Source organism: Jaculus jaculus, chromosome X (assembly GCF_020740685.1).
Source record: "Jaculus jaculus isolate mJacJac1 chromosome X, mJacJac1.mat.Y.cur, whole genome shotgun sequence".
Classification (NCBI taxonomy): domain Eukaryota; kingdom Metazoa; phylum Chordata; class Mammalia; order Rodentia; family Dipodidae; genus Jaculus; species Jaculus jaculus.
The window spans coordinates 39,654,679-39,673,532 of NC_059125.1; the positions used below are offsets into that span (position 1 = coordinate 39,654,679).

General features: G+C 39.0%; 1 protein-coding gene across 1 annotated transcript in view; it reads left to right on the forward strand.

The window, feature by feature from the left end:
• The window catches only part of Tspan7 (tetraspanin 7), a 122,777-nt gene that overhangs the window by 93,374 nt on the left and 10,549 nt on the right, over positions 1-18,854 (forward strand). Inside the window, exons 2-5 of the mRNA XM_004665739.2 lie at positions 5,499-5,687; positions 11,566-11,640; positions 12,913-13,008; positions 14,388-14,543. Of these exons, the coding sequence (XP_004665796.1) occupies positions 5,499-5,687; positions 11,566-11,640; positions 12,913-13,008; positions 14,388-14,543 (516 nt within the window). The remainder of the gene's footprint in view (positions 1-5,498; positions 5,688-11,565; positions 11,641-12,912; positions 13,009-14,387; positions 14,544-18,854) is intronic.

Here is an 18,854-nt window from a genome sequence, read left to right on the forward strand (position 1 = left end):
CTCTTCTGAAATTATGTTTTATCAGCCACAATTTCACCTAAAAGAAGACATGAAGTCCTCAAAGTTCCCCATTCCATCCCACTTCCAATATATAGTCACAGAGAACATGGGACTTGGGTGACTTCTTTACTATTTAAGTTCCCTTTCTGTTTGCTTTACATGTGCCACATAAAATATACATTAGGATATGGTTTCAGCTTTGTATTTTAGGACCTTACAATCCTATATACAAAAGAATTTCTTCCCTTTGGAAATAATGGAACACCAGAACAACCAAATTAGTGCTACAATATAATCATGACATATGTGCTATAACAATCACAATTTTTTTTATTATGTTACATTTGTGGAATAATTATTAGGATTACTTCATCCAGATTTATTCCCATTTGATACCTCCTTAGGATATATGCCCATGAAGAGAGATGAACTTGCAGAACTTGTTGCTAAGATTTCTTGTGTATTTACTGACTTCTTATTATGGGCCACAGAGAGACATCATACTATAAGCACAGTGACTACTTTTCAAATTAAAAAACAACGAACTCATAATTAGACAAACAGTGGTTTTGCTTAAAGGATATTAGGACAGAATGAATGACATGTTTTCTTGGAAGATAGAACATAACTGCAGCTGAGGCTTCCATCAATGCAAAAATAGATAAAGGAATGTATTATCACTCACAGGACTCTTAAACCCTTGATGGGTACACAATACAGAAAAAAATAAACATGTTACAGAAATAAATATGGGACATTACAGATGCTTTCAACACATATGAATATAGATGTGGTTCTTGTTTATACACTTATTTTGATGCCATCTTTAAGAAGTATCTTACTCACTAGCATGGAATTTGACCTATCTCCTCACTGGGCTGATCCCCGAGGAGTGGAAGGCAGGAAAGCAGTTTTTCTCCACAGCTCTTCCTTCAGTGGTGGTTGGCTACTTGCCAACAGCACTAAGCCTGTTGGTACTTTTGGCACTCATGCAGCCTCTGTGTATGATAAACTGTGCCAACAGATTTTTAAAACAAGTGTGATCAATTTGGGGGTTTTATAAGGGAGGTGTGTCATAGAGGGAATCTCCCAAACATGAAGCTTCTGTCTCTTTAACCACTAGAGCTGGTCCTGGTTTCTAAGCACATAAATCTTCTTGTAAGTGGCTTTGCTGGCCCCAATTCCTAATTCACCTGTATGAAGTCTATTTATGTATCTGGGTCACTGTGAAACCAGAAGTGTGGGCTGATTCCAGACAGTCTTAAGTTCTGGTTGGCTGAACAGTTGAAGTGGGAGTAAGACTATGTCAGTGCAGATCAAAAACCCAAGACCTGCCTTCAACTCTTGCAAAGAGAACTCAGGAATGCTTTTCAATAAAACCTAATGCCACAAAGCTCCAAATAAGCTACCTTGACATATCTATCTTATATTTTCAACTATATTCTTTATGCTAAGTACAGAGCCAGGTCAGCTCAAGACCTTGGAAAATTTGTTTGGTATCTAAGAAAATATTCAGCATGACCTTGGCCTTTGTCAGGATCACCAGGAAGTTCAAAGAAAAAAAAATCTAGCACATTAATGACCCCTGTAGATGTCACGAGGGCCAGTTCTATGACTTTATAGATGACAAAGGTATATGCCTGCATAGAAAAAATTCTTCTGGGTGATACATTCTCAGTTCTCAGACATATAATACTGGAGTGCAAAGTAAGGTACCCTGAATGAAAAACTTAAAGCAGAAAGAGCAATTCTAGAGAGCATGCATCCCTGAAACTCTTTACCTTTTCACAATTTAGACTGAAGAATGATAACCTCTAAGGGCCAGGTCAGCTTTCTAGTATAGAGGTACCATTCTCTATTGATAAGACTTTTTATATTTATAGATAGTAGACAGGAAAGGAGTGATGTATGCTACTGTACAGCACTGGAGGAGGACCCCAGGTTGAAGACATAGCCCCTCTGGAAATGTGGAGTCTACATGGGTTATTGGCGGGTGTCTGCCTCTTACTCCATGGAGTCATTGTAGAAGTGTTGGGAGATTTTGTACTAAGCAATTGGCAAAAATTTCCAAGACCATTCAGGGATTCTTAACAGGGAACAACTAGAGAAATTATAAAATGACCTAGGTGTTAAATATGATATGCTATTTTTTTTCTTTAAGTGTGATAATAATGGTTCTGTGATTCTATATTACAAAGTTCTTCATTTCTTGGAAAGCAAATACTGAAGTAAAGTAATGAGAGAGAAAGTATGATGGCTGCAACTTATTTTCAAATAGATTTTAAAGGGCATGTGGAGAAATAGGGACAGAGATAGAGGAAAAATTGTGGCAAAATGTTAGCAATTGCTGGATCTGAATAAAGATTATTTGAGTGTATATTGTGCTATTATCTAAGCTTTTTATAGTTTTGAATTTATGAAAATAAAAAGTTGGAGAAAATGAACAAAGGACATAAAACATGACTGGTATAGGCTTGTAATACCCGAATATTAGAGCTGAGATGATAGACTACAAATCAGGTTTTTCCACCTACTGATATTCTTGAAGAGGGAACTGAGGCCCAGCAACCTTTGGTGATATGATCAAAGTCACACAGCTAGTAACAGAATAGAAAGCCCTTGTCTCCTAACTCTCAGACTCCAAACTCAAATGTACATCTGCATTTTATATATATTTAATACCTTTCTGCTACCAATCCTAGTGGACTTGCAGCCCAATAAAGGGAGAGGGGAACAATTCTAATTCTAATTCATTTTAGCACTCTTAAGTAGATACATGAATAACTCATAATCAAAACAAAAGTTGTAAATATAATGAATGTACACTGTTGGTTCTCAGAGTTTAAGAAGACAACCATGAAATTATGGAGTCTTCCAATTTCTTCACCATTCTGGGATGCTTTCTTCACTCTACAAAATCATGTTCCAAACACTGCAAAAATGTGTCACCCCATAGAGACAGTTACTTCTATCCCATATGGCTTCTTAGGAAGGGTCATTTTAGGTAGTGTGTACCTCTGGGACTTAATTTTCTGTTTCCCCTTAAAATGTACTAAATAGAAACTCATGTCCTAATTAGAATGCTATGTGTATGTTCATTTAGTTTTGAAGGTAGAGTACATGAGCCAAGTATTAGGCATTTAGAGAGACTAAATGAGGACCTTATAACCCTCTCATACCCGACTCTAATGGCACTGTGATTGCAGCTGGGGATGCATGCAAAAGGAACAGGTCACTGATTGTGGCAAACTAAAGAATATCGTCAAAGACTCTGGGAAGAGAAAGTACAGTTTGTACTTTAAGAGTTTACATTTTAGGAAGAATAGGAATTCATAAGTGAAGGTTGCAAATTACACAGAAAATACTTCCTTGTTCCTTAACATATATAAGATGCATAACGAACAATGCTGAAGGTATAGCTGAAAAGGTGAGCTGTGAACATGGAGTTCCTCCATCAGGAGTGTATGAGTATGGCCATTGCAATATTGGAGAAAGCTCTTTCTCCATGAATTAGTCTCAGATTCCTATCATATGGTGCTGGTAGGGGCCCATCTAACTCAGTCCCTGCGTTATACAGAGAAGACTTGAGCTCCTTCATGGACAGTTGACTTGCTCAGGATCAGAATTCTGAATAGCTTTTCTCTCATGCAATATAGTGTCCATGGCATTGTATGTTTGCAATGTTAAGAGACACCACTGAGGTCCATAAAAAATCCTTTTGCATATAATGTAATATTTATGTAATTTATATTATAAGAAAATTGAAAATGCTATTGTAGGCTTTGTACCTTACACAAGGACTGGCTTTATATATATTTCATGTGAAGATCTTAGATTGCATTATTATAAATTACTTTTTGCCAAGACAAAAATATAAAATGGTCTTAATAGTGTATTCCTTAAAATCAGAATGTGATGTTACTTTGATAAAACGTGTATGAGATTTGTTGTGTGGTCACTGAAATTTATGAAGTCACTGGTCACAGAATTCTAAGATGTGATTCTTAGACTTGATTTGTATGTGCATATTCATTAATGCGATCATATTTGGATAATGACTTACAGTAACAATACATACTTTAGTCTATACATATTTGAAGTATTGCACGTTGGGAGTAATTGCATGGTGTCAAAAGTCTGTAGGTGAGACCTATATTCAGCCTAAATAGTAAATAGCTTCATTGAGCTTTTTCAGTAGAGAGTTAGGCAATCATTCTAATATAGAAAGCACAAGGGAAGACTCTCTTTGGGTCCATTTTAAGTTTTCACATTATAAGCAATTATCATTCAATGGGCTTTGTTTTATAAAAGAGATTTTAAACCAAGAGACTTTTTTTTGCCCATGAATAGTAAGCATTTATTCTGTGTTTTTACTGGAGTAGGCATGAAAAAATAAGTGATAGCCCTGTCCTTTTCTACATTTCCCCATTGCATTCTTTGCTCTACTGAATGAAGAGGGTAACTGGAGTCTGGTTGAACGCTGTCAAGGAAGGTGCTTTATTTGAGTAACCACCAGGTGTCAGCAGAGTATTTGGAATGTGTGGTAATATCTGCATTCCTGTTTTTAAGCCTCCACTGGGCCACCTCAAAATTAGCATCAGATGCTTTCTCTTAAAGTCTGCCTCACATTGCTACCTTTTGTTCTTATTTCAAACTTTTAATTATGTCATTCATAGTAATAATTCTACAAAGAAGAAGGACTGCTGGGTTTATGCAGGGAAATATCACTAAGCTTTGGCTGCTTTGGTGACCTTTCCTCTAAAATGCTTAAAAATGAAGCAGGGAAAGGTGCATGGTTCATTCTTCATCCTAAACTACACGTAGTTTTTAGAGCACGAAGGAGAGCCTGAGGTACTTTCATCGGCCTGGTCAACGGTGTCACCTATATTTGCTGGTGGTCACTTATGGATAATAAGGAAAGGGTCTTGAGTGACAGAGAATTTGCCCATTTGGGTTTTCTTATCTTGCCTCTTCACTTGAGTGGATTGGGCAGGGATCTGGGGACCTTAATGTGGGACAATAATAGAGCAAAACTGGGGAAGCACTTAAGCCTTAGGCTGTGTCAACAGTCATAAAATTTGAAGAGTACCAGTTTGAATATGTTGTCAAACTATTGGTAAACTTAAGGAAATATCAGCTGTGAGATTGTTAGAGACACAAAGAACTCATGGCTTGCTTAACCACAGTTGTTTGGCCCTGCATTTTACAGGGAATGGTGAGAAAACCCTGACCCTTGTAGGGTTATTAATATACATTGTGGGGTCATTAATGTACAAGTAAGCCTATTTGTTTCGGGGGGCACGATGCATCAAAATATACCTTCCTACCCTGTGGCTCTTATATTCTTTCTATCCCCTCTTCTGTAATGTTTCGAGGAATCTTTCAGCAAGTACCATTTTACTCATGTAAACATGAGTCTTGGAATGAGGCCACATTGTTCTGGGTTGATTCTCACCACTCTTGGAAATGGTTTCATGCTGTCTTCTCCCTCTTTGCAGATCACTGGGGTGATCCTGTTGGCTGTTGGAGTCTGGGGAAAGCTTACTCTGGGCACCTATATCTCCCTTATTGCTGAGAACTCCACAAATGCTCCCTATGTGCTCATCGGAACTGGCACCACTATTGTTGTTTTTGGCCTGTTTGGATGCTTTGCTACGTGCCGTGGTAGCCCATGGATGCTGAAACTGGTAAGTGTATCACAGCCTAAATTGTATGCTCAGCTTATTTATATTATTTTATTTATTTATTTGCAAGCAGAGAGAGAGAGAGAGAGGCAGAGAGAGAATGAGCACATCAGAGCCTCTAGCCACTTCAAACAAACTCCAGATGCATGTGCCCCCTTGCGCATCTGGCTTAGATGGGTCCTGGGGAATCGAACCTGGGTCCTTTGGCCTCACAGGCAAATGCCTTAACCACTAAGCCATTTCTCCAGCCCTGCTCAGTTACTTTTTATACAATTATAAATCCACATGATGAAATAACTTACTACTCATTGATTTTTACTTCAGACTTTTACCTAATTTGCACTTCAGCACACCCATCCCCCACACACTGCCTGGTCATTGATTCTAATGGGCAGTTGTCATCCTCCTGGCAAGACGTACTCTGCTAGTCTTTAGATCTAGTGTAGGAATTCTCTCAAGCATGTGATGTTAAATTTCGTGGGCAAGGAATCGCCCTGAACAGAAGCAGCCTTCCGTTTCCCACATCCCATTGGAGCAGTCCTTCCTGCTTCCTTGAGTCTGGCCACGCATGCATGCATGTATGCATGTGCTCTTTCTCAACCTGAATTCTCTGGCTGAGGGCTGTGGGAGCTGAACTACACCTGAGCCTGCCATTCAGAGGGCTGGTGCAATAAAAGGTATTGGCCAGGGCCATTGCTGAGAGCTTGTACTCACATCAGACAAAAGAGTAATGTATCCCAAAAGTCAGGGGCAGGCTACTGGAAGTCTTTTTATGTGAATTTTTTAACTCTTTTGGTCTAATTTTCTATTCACTATGTTTTTTCTTTGCTGAGGAGTACTATATTGAAGGACTTTTGTCAATCAAAGTTAGTCCTCAAAATAAAATTCTGTTTAAAATGTCTATTAATTACGTTTCCATTGCATTCCATTGTTTATCTACCATAAACAACTTAAGAGAGGAAAGATTTAGTTTCAGCTCATGATTTCAGAGGGTTCCTTCTGTTGTGGCAGGGAAGACATGTGTAGCACAGCAGCTCACATCCTAGCAGACAAGGAAGTAGAGAAAAGGGAAAGTGCAACCCTCTGATGTTTTTTGTTTGTTTGTTTGTTTGTTTGTTTGTTTGTTTGTTTGTTTGTTTTTATACACCGTTTCTCCTTTATTCTGTCCCAGTTCCCAGCCCAGGTGATAGTCTACACACATTCAGTATCGGTCTACCAGCCTCAGTTAATTCCATGGAAACCCCTCCCAGATACACTTAAAGTGTGTCCCATCAGTCTCTTAGATGATTCTCAATCTAATCAAGTCAACTGTGTAGTTTAGCCATCACAAAATGAGTCATATCAGTAATCTAATTTCAGGAAAGGGAGATACATAAATTCCACTGGGGCCATGTAGCTTAACCCTAATGTTTAACCCTTGTGGTGATATAGAATGCCACCTCATGACACTTGTGGGTGTGAGGGTGATTCATGTGTAACACAAACTAACCATCTTCCCTACTGGCACTGGTTAGTCTCTTTGTCAGCACCTTCATAGAATTAGGGTATGACTTGGCCAACTTCTCTATTTGAAAACCATGAAGGAGACCACCTTGAATTTGCTCTGGTATGTGGAAAATCCCTAATGAGGTCACATTGAAACACTTCCTCTTCAGTCTATCTCAGTGCCCTTCTAGTACTTCTCATAAACACTAGAGTTTGTTTTACATAGAGACATGGTCCTCAACTCTGGGAAAATGTTTTAATCACCTGGTAAGTGTTTTGAAAAACAACATTGCCAGCCCCATTTGTCTAGCTATAAACTAGAACCTCTACTTGTGAGCCTCTTGGATCATGCTTTATATAAAAGTATAAAAGGTGTGGTAGTGTATGCCTTTAATCCCAGCACTCCAGAGGTAGAGGTAGGAGGATCACTATGAGTTGAAGGCGAGCCTGAGACTAAATAGTGAATTCCAGGTCAGCCTGGACTAGAATGAGAACCTACTTGGAAAAACAAATATACATGTACATATACATCATATATATATATATACATATGAGTCTTTTTTTCTTATTGATTTTTTTTCAAATTTTTTATATGTGTACACAATGTTATTTTTATATGCATGCGCATGTGTGAGTGTGAAATATATATTGCTGTGTTGTGTGATATGTTGTGTGTGAAGTATACAAATGTGTGTACTGATGTATGTGCCCCTTGCATATGAGTATAGAGGCTAAAAGAGAATATCCAGTGATTGTTTCTTTATCACTCACCTCCACATTGCCTTGTGATGTAGTCTCTCCCTCCATTAGAAGCTGCTGCCTGTCAATAAGCCCATAGCAACTCTCTAGTCTCTGTTCCTATCACCCCCTGTGGACTACGGTTACACAAGTGTGTGGCCAGTCCCAAGATTTTTTTTTTAATTTGATTTATTCATTTGAGAGACTGAGAGAGAAAGAGGGAGAGAAACATATGAGAGAGAGTATGGGTGCATCTGGACTTCCTACCACTTCAAAGGAACTCCAGATGCATGTGCCGCTTTGTCCCTCTGGCTTTATGTAAGTACTGGGGAATTAAACCCAAGCATCAGGTTTTGCAAGCAAGTACTTTTAAACATTGAGGCATCTCTCTAGCCCCCAGAATTATTTTTAATGTAGGTTCTGGAGAGTTAACTTGACAGTCTTATGCACAAGAGGCCTTCATTAAGCAGCAAGTGCACTTAACCACTGAGCACCAGCCCTGCCATGATTTCTATGTATCCCTCCTCTGAATTACCTTCTGTCTTCCTCTTCCCTCTCTTATTAAAACCTTTCCCTTCCCCTTATATTCCCATTCTGCTTTCATGCATTATTTATGTATTTCATTTTCACCTACAGATTTAAATTATGGTTGCTTACATAATCTTGGGTGGAAAGTTATTTACTCGAGAATGGGGGAGCCACCAGTGGCTGCATCACTACCTGGTAATCACTTTCCAGTATTTACTTTGGGAGGTATGCAATGTTGTGGGCTCTTCCCTCATCTATGGTGATTGCCAATGTTGAGAGCTTTGTTTAGTGCAATAAGTAGCAAGGGGCAAGTTAAATTTAGAGCCACAGAAAAGAAAAATGATTAGAAAACGATCTTCCCATAAGCTGGTGATACAATCTGACTGCTCCCAACAGTAAGACGCTTATATCCGTAGTAGCAAGGTTGGAATCTCTTTGGCCCATTATCCCTGATTATAAAAAAGTACACCAAGGTTTCTTCTTTTTCAAATACTGTGAATGGAAGCAAAAAGGACCATGTCTTTATATTATAACTCTAAATTTGCTGTTGAGACCATATTGTCCCATAACTGAGTACAAGGATATAAATAGATGAAAATGATAGAACAGTTATCTCTAGCCTTTCGTAGAAGTGGTTTTAGACAACGTGACCATTTTCTTTACCTAACAGTCAAAAGTTCATTGACAGGCAAGTTTTTTAGCTAGTAAAAAAAAAAAAGTTTGAAGTTTGCGCTTGGTTTGGGTCTTTGAAAACATCATTATTTTTATGTATTATAATGCTGTACTGAGTACTTATGTCTTTCATTTAATTCCTCACAACCACTGTGAAGTGCAAATACTATTTTATGTTATATGTTAGAGATGCAGAGATCCTGCCCCACCAGTTCACATAGCTTATGGTTAGAAGGCTAGAATTTGAACCTACATATGTTTCTTTCCAATCCAGAGCTATTTCTGCCTCCCACTCCCCACACTGTTTTCATTCATAGGTAAATAAAACTCTACTCTCATCCCTCTGTATTTAGTAATAGTCAGATCTTACAAATAGGCTTTTGGCAGAGACCTTTTGTAAGTGAAGTGGCTACTCTCTGGAAGCCCTGGAACCAACGGACCTGTTCAAAGCAGAAAACTGCTGATCTGACTGACAAGAGTAGAGGTTACTTGATTAACTGTCACTCTAGAACTTTATGGTAATCACAGAAACTTTCTCCCTCTTGCCTCCTGACCATTATCTTTCTACACAAGTAATAAATGCTTCTAATTGCATTTTCTGTAAAATCAAGAGAAAGACATTGTGTATTTCAGACATCATAACACATTTAGTATTTTAGAAACAAGTTGCTGTTTAACCCAGTTTTTACTTCTTTTAATGGATATGCAACTAGATGAGAACAGTACACTATGATTATGCACATATATATACTTTCCAAGACACATGTAGACATTCCAGGTGAGTTATGTGGCCATCTATAGTGCTTCTGCATTCCACAGCATCGCTTAGGGCCATTGTGAACATTCAGAACTGTTGCATTTCATTTTGAGATGATAGAAAGCAGCAAGACATATGCTTTGTTGGAAAGGAATCAATTCCCCTTCCTTTTATCTGCTTTTCAAAGTCACAGTGATGGAAAAAGCTTTAACATCTCATAAGTACCATGTAATATTCCTGAAGTCAGATACTCACATGTGTGCATGCATGCTGCATGCATTCACGTGCACACATACACATTGTGAATTTGAGAAGTGCAGGTAGTATAAGATGAAAAGCACTGTAGATTTTAGATGCTTAATATTTTAGATGCAAATATTGTTAGAGTGGCATACTTGCTATAAGTTTCTTGCAGTGCCAAGACCAGAGGAAAATATTCTCACAGGACTCTGACAGTGTCATATTCATGGGTGACTAGCCTAGTGAGGAGACTCGTCCTGCTGCATGCATGGCCTGTGGGAACAGATGAGTACTTCATGGAGTGGCTTTGCAGCCATTTACTATGAGATATAGCCAAGAAAATGGAGGCATTTGACCAAATGAAGAGAAGCAGTAGGTTTGCCTCCTCTCTGCACTCCCACATGAGAAAAGTCTACTGAATACAAGAGTGGTTGGGTTGTTATATTTTCTGATAGAAGAACCAACAACCACAACTGGAAATAGGCAGATTTGTGACCAGGGAAAAGAATTCTCTTCAACAATTACAACACTTACAAAATAGAACCTTTAGGGCTGGAGAAGTAGCTCAGTGGTACTTAGCTAGCATATGAAAGAACCTTCATCCCATACTTAGCACTGCAGACATAGGGGGAAGAACAAACCAGAAGAGGCTGTAGGGGGTTTTTCACATATTAGCAGACCATTTTGAGGAAAATGATTCAAAAGCCTCCCATAGGCTTGAGAGATGGCTCAGCGGATAAAGTAATCATCACACAAGTATGAAGACCTGAGAACAGACCTTCAGTTCCCACGTGAAACGCTGCACACAGTGGTGTGCTCCTGTAATCCCAGTGCTGTGGAGGCCAAAACATGGAATCCCTGGTCTTCAATGGCTAGCTAGTCCAGCCCAATCAGTGAACTCTGGCTTCAGTCCGAGACTCTGTCTCAAAATAAAGTAGAGAAATATTGGGGAAGACATCCAACGTAGACATATCTTCTCCACATGGACTCTCACACACATGTACATCCACACATTTGTGTACTTATACACATACAACATACATGTTCACATGCATAAACATAAGCACCCACCAAAAAAATCCTCTCAGGAAGGGAAAAACCATGTCCTATGACCTCAAGAACAGATTTATTTTTGTTTTTCTATCTCAAAGATTCTAATATTAAAAGTAGTGGTAAGTAACCCTTTCAGGTTTCTCCTGTTTGAACTGAGCTAATGGTCACAAGGTGAGTCTCAGTTGAATTCAACTCAGTATATATGCTCCAAATGCTTATGCATATTAAACAAACAATTTCCTATGTTGATACTAATGTGAGCAAATATTAAAAAAGAGTATTTGGAATGTTTTCTAAACTTTCTCTGGAGAGAATAAGTACTTGTGTAATTTCCTCCAACAGGAAATATCTCACCCTGGAAAAACCTTCTCCTTAGTCTTACCATCTGACTTTGTCCTTAATTTTCAGTATGCCATGTTCCTGTCCCTGGTGTTTCTGGCTGAGCTTGTTGCTGGCATTTCAGGGTTTGTGTTTCGTCATGAGGTGAGTATATATAAAGTGGAGAATTCAGATAATAGTAGTTTTTTTGTTTTGTTTTTTGTTTTTCGAGGTAGGGTCTCACTCTGGCCCAGGCTAATCTGGAATTCACTATGGTGTCTCAGGGTGGCCTTGAACTCAAGGTGATCCTCCTACCTTTGCCTCCCAAATGCTGGGATTAAAGGTGTGCGCCACCACGCCTGGCAATAGTAGGTGTTTGTTTGTTTGTTTGTTTGTTTGTTTGTTTGTTTGTTTTTGAGAGGAGGGTTTTGAAACTACTTAGAATGTGTAAATGATGCCTATAAGCCAAATAGTTTCTCCAATGGTATTGCCATTTTCCTAATGCCATGCATCATGACCTGAAATTCTATTTATAGGAATTTAATCAAACTCAAATACTTTGCTGTTGATCTTTACTCAGTTTCTCTCTGTAGCTATTAAATAAAACAATCCTCCACTCAGTATTAAAGAACTCACCTTCAATATGAACTAAGTACTTTGAAAGTAGCTACTTCCACAAATCATATGTGTGTGTATTTGTGTAAGAATAGTCCTGAGACTGTAAGGCAAGCCAAACTGATTGTCTTGCTTACTTGTAAATCTTTTATTGTATCACATAAGTAGCAATAAAGCTAAAAGTAGATAGTCATGTGTTAGATAGGAAAATATAAAACAATAGAGGATAAACACAGTGAGGAATAGTATGGCTGTGGTTCTTATCATTTGACATCACCTTTTCCTAGACCCTCTCTTTTGTACTTAGATGAACTACATTCCCTGGCAGCTTGACATGCCTTTTCTGCTGCTTTCCCTCTTGCATGGTTTTTCCCTTTCCAAATATGACTTCCACCTGAGACTACATAGTGAATTCCAGGTCAGCCTGGGCCAGAGCGAGACCCTACCTCAAAAAACAAATAAACAAAAAAAAGTAGAACCAAATATGATATCCAGACCTGTTACATAAGGTTGTTGCATCAGGAGTTAAACCACTCATACTTCTTAGCTGAAGGGTAACCAGATGAAGCCATGGCCTCACTGGCCCTGATATGTTGTTACCCATGTGCATGTGTGAACTCCAGGAAAGCCTGGCCTTGCTCCTGCCAGCACACTGGCCCCTTTATTCTTGGGTGGTAGCTATGACTGTGCTTCACAAGAGGGTTTTATTTTATTCTGTTTCTTTAAAACAATTTCATTTAGTTGGAAGCAGAAAGAAAGAGAAAAAAAAATATATCAGTGACCTGCAGTGCTGGAAACCATACTCCTCATTTTCTTCCGTAGATCAAGGATACCTTCCTGAGAACTTACACAGAGGCCATGCAGAACTACAATGGCAATGACGAGAGGAGCCGTGCAGTGGATCATGTCCAGCGCAGTGTAAGTTCTATGGAAAGAGATTATTATAAGACCTGCATATCAGGTCTAGTTTGAGATCTATAAGCCAGGCCACTGGTATGTTGCTAGGTTGATCCAGTAGAATAGCATGTACCATTGATTCACATTCTCCAACTGTCGGTTTGGTTCTGTGTTGATATCTACTACTTTTCTAGGCTCCAGTTCTCCAGGTAATTAGAATCAAGGAGATCCCTCTCTTGAGTGTGCCTTGTATTGAAAAAGGTGGTGAAAATGCCAAGGATAGCTCATTTGTCCCTAAAATCTGAAACTTTGGAAAGGTGCTAACTATGAATATGTACCAGTCTAGCCTAGAACTTCTGAGGGCTAGGTCTTTGGAATCAGTGTCTTCAGATCTGATAAACAATGAACTGAGGGCTGGAGTGATGGATTAACAGTCAAGGAACTTTCCTGAAAAGCCTAAGGCCCCAGGTTCAACTCCCCAGGACCAATGTAAGCCAGATGCACAAGGGGGCGCATGCATCTGGAGTTCATTTGTAGTGGTCACTGCCCATAATGATTGACCAAGGAAGTATTAACAGGGCTTTTTTATTGTGGAATTTTGTTTGTTATATTATAGAAGTGGTAATATTTTATAATTTCTTTTGATGAAGAATATCACAAAGAATTGTATCTCAGACTTACCAGGAAACAATATCTTGTACCATTTACATTCATATTCTCTACATGAAAGATCAACAAATCTTCTTCTGTGAAGAGCAATATAGCAGTTTTTTGTTATGAAGGAAGGGCTTATGTTCTGTCACCTATTCAACTCTGCTACCACTGCACAAAAGCTAACTCAGGCAATTGGCCATATGTTAACAAATAGGTAAGGACCTAGTTCAGTAAACCTTTACAAAAACCAAACCAAATAAAACAGACAGGTGGTGGATTGCAGTTTATCTGCACCAACTCTTTCTCTCTCTTCCATATGTATGTCACTTTTTCTAAGCTACTTATCATGTAGATCCAGTGGAGAAATTGTTAAAACCATTATTTGCCTTGGCTCGCCTCTTAACAATCTTTATGTAATTGTTGTTACAGCAGCAAATTTTATAGGTGACTGTGATGTTTAACTAGGATAGAGACGCACAGCTTTGCTTGTGGATATGATCAGAAAGCCAATGGATATAGAATGTAAATTGACTTCCTTCTATGAGTTCAAGTAGACACCAAAGTGAGACTAATTGTTAGTCGAACTTCAGTTCATTTTTGTACACCACAGCTGTGCATGTTGTCTAGAGCACTTAGCTATATTTGAAGCTTGTGTTTTTATTTGAAAAGTTACAAGGCAATGAGTGAGGAGATGACAATGTCTTTAACTTATCACTCTTTGATTCTTTTAATTTTCATGTTACTAGCTGAGCTGCTGTGGTGTACAGAACTACACCAACTGGAGCACCAGCCCCTACTTCCTGGAACATGGCATCCCCCCCAGTTGCTGCATGAATGAAACTGATTGTAATCCCCAAGATCTACACAATTTGACCGTGGCCGCCACCAAAGTGAATCAGAAGGTACTTACTTCCTCTAGGCCCTGATGGGACCAATGGCACATATTTGGGAGGACTTTGTTGCTTTTGTGAAGCTATGACAAATAGCCTAAAAAGTACAGTCTAAAGGGAATTGGAGAGTCTTCCTTAATGGCTCTTTATTGCCTGTGAGAGGGACTTGAGCCTGCTCACTTCTAAGAGAGGAAGTTGTGCCTCCAGTCAGCCTCATACTGCTCTCCCACAGTAAGCAGCTCCCAGCACAGCTATGAATGGTTAGTAAATGGTTCCTGTTAACCTTGAATGCCTGTTTCAGACAGGGAATGTTGGCTCTTTTCTTTCTGGGTGTCTTTCTTCTACCTTATATACCATCGGAACATGAAATTATTCACAGCTGGGTGCCAGTCTTTGGCAGGAAGAAGCGAGTAGAATTGACAGACAGCATCTGCTTCTGCTAGGAGGGTAGCCTTTGTTTTAGGGAGTTCACTGTTGTAGGCAAGGAAATCAGCAACTCCAATTCAACTCACTGTCAGCATCTTGACTCCCAAAGAAGCAAAGAAAAAATGAATGGGTAAATGAACATTGGAAGTCAGTACATAGTGCAAATGGGACAATGAAGTTTCAGTAGTCCGAGACAAGGAAAATCAATTCTGTATTATACTTTACCAGAGAATACCATGAAGGCATGATATAATTGTGTGTGAAGGCTATCATTCTTAAACGTTTAGAGAAATGCCCTTTAGACAATATGATTTGGTAAAACAAAGATGAAAAAAAAACTACTGTTGAGGTTACCTGTGTCATTAAGTCATGCAACACATTTTCTTACTAAGATAAAATTGTTTTGCTGATTTCTTCAAAATTCTATGTGATCGGGGGCAACTACTGAAAAATTAATAGGCAATAGCTATTCTCTCAAGATTAGCATGTTATGGTGTCATTTCTTTACATTTGCATATGTAAATGAATTCTGTAAGACATTTTTGCCTTTCTAGAAGCTCATTTTTTTTCCATTCTGAATATGACTTTGCAATTGCTGTGTTTCAGTAAAATTCAGTACTGACAAACTTTCAGTTTCAGCTAAGAGAACATGTACTCTTACTAGAATTTTCTTGTAGGCCCAAAAATTGAGGCTTATTTTTGCCTATCATTAGTTAGTTAGATTACTTGTGACTTTAGCATGGATATTCCCACTAAGAACCCATATGTAATCTTACTGTCATTTTATGATGTGCCAAGCATACCTGGCACACAGCCAACACTGATTTATTGAAGGCAAGAAGTAGTGAATTGAATTGAGCTATTTGGTTCATGAGCTTGTTTGTGAAAACAATCTCTCGCTCTCTCTCTTTTTTTTTAACCACGACTTCCTCTTTTGTGAAAATTGAGGACCCAGAAGTCAGAAATTTAGGGTCTTAAGTTAGACTCCAGTTTAAATTCTGAATCAGCCACTTGCTGATCTTTTTCAAGTTACTTAACTTTTCTCTGTCTCTCTGTGAAATAGGAATAATAATAGTTCTTATCCCTTAGTAGTAGTATAAGCATTGAACGAGATACAAATATCCAAATCATGGTACATGGCACAGAGTAAAAACACATGAAATGTTAACTGCAACCCAAATATGGTCCCGATGATGTATATCCTATAGGGCACATGTAATCTCGAAAATTACTTTTAGCAGTAAAGGTAAGCAGTGTTTTTTTTTTTAATTTTATTGACAACCTATATATTGCCCTCATTTCCTGTACCCACTATCATCCTATTTTATTTGTCTCTGGGTGCAAGAAAGGCTGGTGAAAGTGCTTAACAGTTCCCTCACTGTCCTTGTACTCTAACTTGTCTCCTTCAGGGAAGAAAGGGGAATGAAAGCTGAAATTTGTCTGCTGAGTTTCATTAGGCATGCTCATTTAATGTTCACATGAACCTCTGAGACACGTTGTTTCTCCTATCTGCATTTTACAGATATCTATAAAAAATGGGAGATGAGGATGAAATGGAGACAGTAATAATAGGTGCTCATAAAAGTCAGCACCACCCCCTCCTGATTTCTTTCTGTAGGAAGGCTTAATGACTACTGAATTCTAGTTATGTGGGATCCTATGGTTTAGAATAAACATACCATCCCTTTAAACCTTTGGCATTTTGAGTCCTACACACTACTATCACAGAAAGATGATGCTTGGCTTTTGCCTGGCAGCCTGGGGAACCTGCATCACTCATATTGCTAGGGGAGAGCAAGAGGAAAGCAATGTGAACAGTTGCATAGCATATGGATTGTTTGGTTTGAAGGCCAGGTTTTATTTTGCTTTGGATAACAGGATGATGAAATTTCTGTGGGTTTGGTGAGTCAGTAGCACTAGTAGAGCCCTACTCTCTATGTACTCTATGTATACCTTGCTAGTTGGTAAGAGCAAAAGGAAGAAAGGTTTATTTTGGTTAAAAGCCGTTAAGGCACTTGTCTGTGAAGACTAAGAACCTAAGTTTGATTCCCCAGAATCCACATGTGTCTATAGTTTGTTTGCAATGGCTAGAGGCCCTGACATGCCTATTCATTCTCTCTCTCCTCTCTCTAATAAATAAATAAAAATCCTTTTTTTAAAAAAAAAAGCTTCAGAGATGCCTCTTCTCAAAGCCTGTCTGGAACTAGCCTTCTACTCCAAATAGTTGAGCCTGCTACTTGCAGGTGTTTTCCATTGGTGACTGTGTTTAGACACGCCAAGAGGTTAAGGAAATTAACCATTTTGTTTCTCAGTGTTTCCTGGGATACTCAGCCATTCTCTGTACATTTATTTCATGCCTGACAACCAGGATTTCATATTAGGAAACTGAGAGAGATGGTTGTAGGTAGATAAGATCATGCTTTAGCACAGAACTTAAGGTTGAATGCAAACATGTCCTTTGGTTGTAATATCAAAGTAATTTCTCATAGTCTGCAGAGCTGTGCTGAAACTTTGAGAGTATGCTTTGGGTCTGTGTGGTGTATAATAGAGAAAACAAATCAAGAGATGGAAAACTTGTTTTTGAAATCACATGCATATTTTCATTTTGATTTACCCTATTTTTTATTAGTTTTCTATTCTGCAAGTACAGGCAGTTTGGTACCATTATTAGGCTCATCCATGACAGACCCCTCCCCATTGGCCCCTCCTTGTTGAGGTGTATGGGTCGTGCATTGTGGGGTTAGCCCACAGTTATTGGTATAGTAAATGTCTCTGTATATCATGACCCAACATGTAGCTCTGACATTCTTTCCACCCCCTCTTCCACAAAATTTCCCTGCACCATGTTGGGTTCATTTTTGGTCTGCTTCAGTGATGAGGTGTTGGGGGTCTTTGGGGTTCTGGCTCTCTGATTTGGTAGGCATTGATTTTCTCTGTGTTGGTCTCCTTCCCCCTTGTGCTGGTATCTGGTTCATCAGGAAAACAGCACCCTTGCTTGTTTTGCCAATTTTCCTTAGTTTCAGTCAGGGCCCTTTTGAGGTACGATGGTGGCTCTCTCCTTAGGATCTGCATCTATCTGAAAAAGAGAAGCAGATTCTCCAAGGGAGAGTAAGTTAGCACCAGGTCAAGTGAGATAACCCTTAATTTTTTTAATAGAGAGTTTAATAGGTGTAGGCCCTCTTGTCACCATGATTGATGGTAACTTGATATTGGAGAGTGGTCTTATGTTTGGATATGGTTCTGACTTGTTTCCCAGTTCCAGCTATGGGTCTTGTACCACTGAGAGGATCAGTTAGCTGAATCAACAGCAGTTGGTTCCCCACCATGGCTGTGTGCCACTATTGCACTTGTGTGCATCACAACAGGTTATTTGCTGCCACATAGGTTGGACCATGAGTTGCGTGGACAGATATTGGTCATTTCCCCCAGTCGCCCATGTAGCACCTTCTGGCACTAGACATGCTGGCTGTCTGGGGACTGACTCTCTCCTGGCTTCCAGCCATGCTGTTCCATTTTACATGTCAGCTGCATATGGTGTCTTCAGCAATAGGTTCTTACCACTAAACTTTGGTGGGTCATCAAGTACTCTGACAGAAATCTGTCATTCTTTTAGAAAACCTTGTAGGTTTCTCTGATTAATGATATGATACATTAATTTGATTCTTATTTTCAGGAAAAATAGGTAACTGCTCTTATGTCAGAATACTACTTAAGCTTTAATAGGCATGGGAAACATCTGGAGGTCTTGTTGAAGTTCACAAAAATTCATTAAAAACGAATCACCCTGACACATGGCAGATGCTGATCCAGCAGGTTTGGGTTGGGCCTCCATTTGAGCTTTATTCATGAGCTTCATGCTACTCATTAAAGAGCCATACCTTGAAGAGCAAGGTTTGG